This window comes from Otolemur garnettii, unplaced genomic scaffold (genome assembly GCF_000181295.1).
Source record: "Otolemur garnettii isolate 467f Iridium unplaced genomic scaffold, OtoGar3 scaffold00124, whole genome shotgun sequence".
Classification (NCBI taxonomy): Eukaryota; Metazoa; Chordata; class Mammalia; order Primates; family Galagidae; genus Otolemur; species Otolemur garnettii.
In genome coordinates this window covers 1316865-1323067 of record NW_003852519.1, presented here as the reverse complement: position 1 = coordinate 1323067, position 6203 = coordinate 1316865, and the positions used below count along the sequence as shown (strand labels likewise).

Below are 6203 nucleotides of genomic sequence, written 5' to 3'. Positions count from 1 at the left end.
GGTCCGGGCTGGGGATTCGAACCCGCCACCTTAGGTGTACGTGGCTGGCGCCTTAGCCGGTTGAGCTATAGGCGCTGAGCCGAGAGGCCAACTCTTAAAGAAGATCCATCCTCTTATTAGTCCACATGGAATAGGTCCATAGTATCTCGAATCTGTAGAATTCTGTAGATTGTCACCTTCTAACCAAACACGACCTTTTGGCACACAACTATGGCTTTTAAAGAAATCTGATGAACTAGTAGTGAGGATTTTGTCTCCTTCCAAACCAATTACTCTTTTACAAATATTTGATTTTGGATCACTTGGGCTTTTTGCAATCATAATGTCACCTCTGTGGATACTACAGAAATGTCAACTAAGATTTTCTGCAAAGACAATATCTGAACTTTTAATTGTAGGCTCCACTGATGGTCCAGAACACATAACACCACCACCAACGTATTCCAAAGCACAATGAACTATACAGACATACTGAATAGTATAGCCAACAAGTTGAAAGGTTTTTCCCAGAATACCACAAAGTATAGTTCTATGTAGACTCTGCCACATTCGCCATAGGTCTGTTCTACAAAACATTCAATATTTAGAAAAGTTGCAGGACTTAAAGAAAAAAAAAATCTAAAGCACATCACAAAGCATATGTGAGTGATCCATGATTTCAGATTCTTCTGTCCTCATAGAACCCCGGAAGACCCTCTATTGTTAGAGTTTTTTAACAGCTATATATTACAGCATAAACCCATGTACATAGTTGAATAAATGGATAATGATGGCCATTCTTTATGTTGTAAAATGATTCACCAATCATACAACACTATAATGCAATATATTCATGTTTTAATTAATTCAGGACTGGCTGCCTTTGAGAAGCTAGCAAGAGAACACAGTGCACCTCATGGACTTAAGTGAGTTTTTAAAACAAACCTAGCACAGGCATAAAAATACCAAACAAGGGTGGCACCTGTGGCTCAAGGAGTAGGACGACGGCCCCATATACCGGAGGTGGTGGGTTCAAACCTGACCCCGGCCAAAACTACAAAAAAAAAAAAAAAAAAATCAAAGAAAAGCTAGAACCCTTTGTTTAGTTTTCATGGTAGCAAAATATTTAAATTAGAAATATTTTATTTCTTGCTTTATTAGAAAGGTGTAGTAAATGAATCTAAGATTCCTGTATTTTATGTCATTTCCTATGAAATTAAATTTAAAACCACATAACTACCACTACTCTAGTCAAGAATAAGCTAAACTTTTTGGCTTTTGGTACACAGCTAATGCTTTAAGTTTTCAAGAGAGTCAAGTATATCACAGAATTTTTGCAATTTTTAAGTATAATAATGTATATGAGAGTACTAGTTAAGAGAAAAGTATTATACAAATGTAGGGGACATTTGTAAAATACTTATAAGTATTATAACGGCTGAACTTTATCTATTTCATAAGTCATGAAATTGAGGAACAGATAGTAGAAGTTAATTAGGAAACAAGAACCAAAAGCTAAAACTAAAATCAAAGGCTGAGACAGGTAGACTGTTTGAGCTCAGGAGACCAGCCTGAGCCAAGAGCAAGACTTGTCTCTAAAAATAGCCAGGCTTTGTGATAAGCACCTGTAGTCCCAGCTACTTTGGAGGCTGAGGCAAGAGGATCGCTTTAGCCCAAGAGTTTGAGGTTGCTGGGGGCCATGATGCTGCAGTGCTCTACCGAGGGCAACAGCTCTGTCTCAAAAAACCAACAACAACAACAACAAAAAAAATCCTAAAGTCAACCCCATGAATTCCTTAAATATTTCTTACCTAAAAACATTCTTACCAATTCATAAAATTTTCACAAACTCAATGATAACCACTTTATTCTCCTGTTCTTCCTCATATTTCTTCTGTGAAGAAGCGTATTAATATGACTGTATGTATTTTCATGCACCAATACAAATTCCATAGTTTCATACAAACTATGAAAACAGCCCAAACATCTAGCTTTTTTCCCCTTTTCTAATTTAATTTCTGTTGACATAGAGCCACATGAAAATTTAAATATCTGGCTTTAAGGCAGAATACCTCCTCACCTACTATCTATTTTACCTCTTTTTTTTTTGTCCTATTATGCATTTGTGAGCTGGGGATAGTAGATATTAAGGAAAACACTCAGAAGACTTCTCTGCCTGTCCCCTAGCATTAAGAAAGGAAAACTGCTAGCTAGTGTTTTTTCTTACCCTTCACAGAAAACTTTTTACAGAGGCAGTGCCTGTGGCTCAAGGAGTAGGGCGCCGGCCCCATATACCAGAGGTGGTGGGTACAAAGGTAAGAAATTAAAGATGTTAGATTTCAGCAGGGCCTATGAATATGAAGTTTGTCATCTTTACACATCATAAATGTTAAAGTCAATTGATAAAAAGCAAGAGTAAAGGTCCTACTCTTCTGTTAACTACCTGTGTTAAAAACTTTCTCTTATGAGGGCGGCACCTGTGACTCAAAGGAGTAGAGTACCAGCCCCATATACCAGAAGTGATGGGTTCAAACCAGCCAAAAATTGCAAAAAAAAAAACTTTCTCTTTTGAGACAAGCTAAAACTAAGGGTCATAACTCTTACAATGTAAGCACTTGAGACTGTGTCATGTAATTCTATCCTAGTACACATAGTAGTACGTATTTATAAATATAACAGATTAAAAAACAAAAGACATTTCAAAATAGCCAATGGGTCAAAGAAGACTGATTACAAGGAAAATTATAAAAATACTTTGAGATGAATGAAAATGAAAACACAGCACACCAAAGCTTATGGGATGCAACTAAAGCATTGTGCAGAGGGAGCGATACATACCTGTATTTGAAAAGAAGAAAGATTTTAAATCAATAACCTAAACTTCTATCTTAAGAAACTAGCAAAGGAAGGGCAAATTAAATGCAAGGCAAGGAGATGGAATATAATAATAAATAGTGGAGCAGAGATAAATAAAATAGAAAATGGAAACACAACAGAGAAAATCACAAAACAAAAGTTGGTTCTTCAAGAAGATAAAAAAATTTACCAACCTCTAGCTAAACTGTCCAAGAGAAAGAGAAAAGTCAAAAATACTAAAATCAGGTCCAACAGAGAGGACATTACTATCAACCTTACAAAATAAAAAGGGTTATAAGAAAATACAATGAAACTTGTGTATCAAAAAACTAGATAACCTAGGCGAAATGGACAAATTCCTAGAAAGACACAAAGTAGCAAAATACAAGAAATAGCAAACCTGAATAGATGTATAGTAAATTGAATTAGTAATAAAAAAATTCTCACAAGGAAAAGCCCAAGTTCAGGTGACTTCTGGTGAACCAAATCTTAAAAAATTAACATTAATCTTTCACAAATTCATCAAAAAATGGAAGAGATAAGGATCTATTTTAATTCACTCTATGAAGCTAAAATTTGCTTCCCACCAAAACCAAACAAAGATACCATAAGAAAACTAGAGATTGACATGTCTTGTGAATCTATTGCAAAAATCCTCAATAAAATAACAGAAGACTGGATCTAGCAACATATAGGGGATCATACAACATGACTAAGGGATAGATTTATCATCCCAGGAATAAAAGTTGGTTTAACATCCAAGTCAATTACTATACCATATCAACAGAAAGAAAAAAGAGGACAAAGACCATGTGTTCATTTCAACAGACTTAGAAAAAAAACAACTTGGTCTTTCTCCACACATGGAGACTGACCTGCTCCTCTCTCGGAACATATTGTTCACTTTGTGTAGCTTCTTCTTTTCTGCAACAGAAGTTGTTTGTCAATTGCTAACAAAAAAAAAAAAGAAGAGGAAGAAGAAGAAGAACTTAACAAAACTCAACACGTTTACATGACAAAACACTCAATAAAAACAAACTATGAAGGGCATCTATGAAAAACACCATACTTCATGGTGGAAGATTGAATGCTCAGGAACAAGACAAGGATCATATCATATATATGATGAAGGACTTGTACCTAGAACTTATAAAGAATTCTTACAAGCCAGGAGTGGTGGCTCATGCCTGTAATCCTAGCACTCTGGGAGGCCAAGACAGGTGGATTGCTTGAGCTCACCAGTTTGAAACCAGCCTGAGATAAAGCAAGACCCCTATTTCTACCAAAAAATAGAAAAACTGAAGCAAGAGGATCACTTGAGCCTGAGTTGGAGGTTACTGTGAGCTATGATATCACAGCGCTTTACCCAGGGCAACAGCTTGAGACTATGTCTCAAAAAAAAAAAAAAAAGGAATTCTTACATCTCAATAAAAAGACAACCCAACCTAAAAAGGGGCAAGGCATTTGAACAAACATTTGTCCAAAGAGGATAGACAAATGGCCAATAAGCAAATTTTAAAATGTTCAATATCATTAGTCATTAGGGAAATGTGAATCAAAACCACAAGATATACCACCTTGCACCCAGGAGGATGGTTATATGATCAAAAAGACAGATAATAACAAGTGTTGGTACAGATGAGGAGAGCCTAGAACTCTCATACATTGCTGCTGGGAATGTAAAATGGTATGGCTGCTTTGGGAAACAGTTTGGCAGTTCCTCAAAAAGTTAAACATAAAGTTCCCTTATAATCCAACAATTCCACTTTTAGCATATTCTAAAAAGAAATGAAAACATATGTCCATACAAGAACTTTTACATGAATGTTCACAGCACCATTATTCATGACAGCTAGAAAGTAGAAACTACCCAAATATCCATCAACTGATCAATATATAACAAAATGTAGAACATTATTCTGCTAAAAATGAAGGAAGTACTGGCTCAGCGCCCATAGCTTAGTGAGTAGGGTGTCAGCCACATACACTGAGGCTGGTGGGTTCAAGCCCAGCCCGGGCCTACTAAACATCAATGACAACTACAACCAAAAAAAGCTGGGCGTTGTGGTGGGCACCTGTAGTCCCAGCTACTCAGGAGGCTGAGGCAAGAGAATTGCTTGAGCCCAAGATTTGGAGGTTGCTGTGAGCTGTGATGTCACTCACTCTACTGAGAGCAACATAGTGAGACTGTCTCAAAAAAAAAAAAGAAATGAAGGAAGTACTGATATGTAGTATGACATAGATGAACCTTGAAAACTTTATACTAAGTAAAAGAAGTCAAACACAAATGCATGATTCCATTTACATGAAATGTCTAGAATAAGCAAATCTATAGACTAAAATTAAATAAATAGTTTCTTATTGCTGAGAAGGGGGAGAAAAGAATGGAGAAAACCTGCAAATTGATCCAGGGTTTCTTCATTCATTTTTTAAGTTAATAAGCTTTATTTTTTAGAACTGTTTCAGGTTTATAAAAAAAATTAAGCATAAAATACAGTGTTCCCATATTATCTCCTCTCTTTCTACTCTCAGAGTTTCCCCTATGTTTTTCTTTTAAGATAGAGTCTCACTCTGTTGCCGAGGATGGAGTGCCTTGGCATCAGCCTAGCTCACAGCAACCTCAACATCCTGGGCTCAAGTTATCCTCCTGCCTCAGCCTCCCAAGTAGCTGGAACTACAGGTGACCGCCACAAATGCCTGGCTAGTTTTTCTATTTTCAGTAGAGACAGGGTCTCCTTTTTAAGTGATCCTTCCACTGAGGCCTCCCAGAGTAATAAGATTATAGGCAGGAGCCAGTGCGCCCAGCCACAGTTTCCCCGGTTATTAACATCTTGCACTAGTGTGGTACATTTGTTACAACTGATGAGCCAATATTGATTTATTACTAATAACTCTAGTTTATAGTTTACATTAGGGTTCACTTTTGGTGATGTATATTCTATGGATTTTGACAAATGCATAATGCCACTTATCCACCATTACAGTATCACACAGAATAGTTTCACTGCCCTAAAAATCCCCTATTCTTCCCTCTCCTGAAACTCTGGCAACCATTAGTCTTTCTACTATCTTTATAGTTTTGACTTTTCCATAATGGCTGCTTTCATGTAGTAATATGCATTTAAGGGTCCTCCATGTCTTCTGTGGTTTGATAGTTCATTTCTTTTTTTTTCTTTTTTTTTGCTGAATTATATTCCATTGTATGGATGTACCATAGTGTGTTCATAAAAGTCTCTTTTTTGGGTGATGAAAATATTCTAGAATTAACAGTGATTATTGTTGTTTCCCAATTCCGTGAATATACTAAAACACACAGAATTATACAGTTTAAAAAGATGATTAGAGCTTTTTAGGCTTTTTGGGTTTTT

General features: G+C 36.3%; 1 protein-coding gene across 2 annotated transcripts in view; it reads right to left on the bottom strand.

Annotated features, from left to right (window-relative positions):
• Positions 1-6203, bottom strand: part of CREBL2 (cAMP responsive element binding protein like 2) — a 29794-nt gene that overhangs the window by 9500 nt on the left and 14091 nt on the right. Inside the window, exon 2 of one of the 2 annotated variants that reach the window (XM_023517906.1) lies at positions 3711-3785. The exons of the other annotated variant lie outside the window; for it this stretch is intronic. Coding sequence (XP_023373674.1) covers positions 3711-3785 — 75 coding nt within the window. The remainder of the gene's footprint in view (positions 1-3710; positions 3786-6203) is intronic. 2 annotated transcript variants of the gene reach the window in all.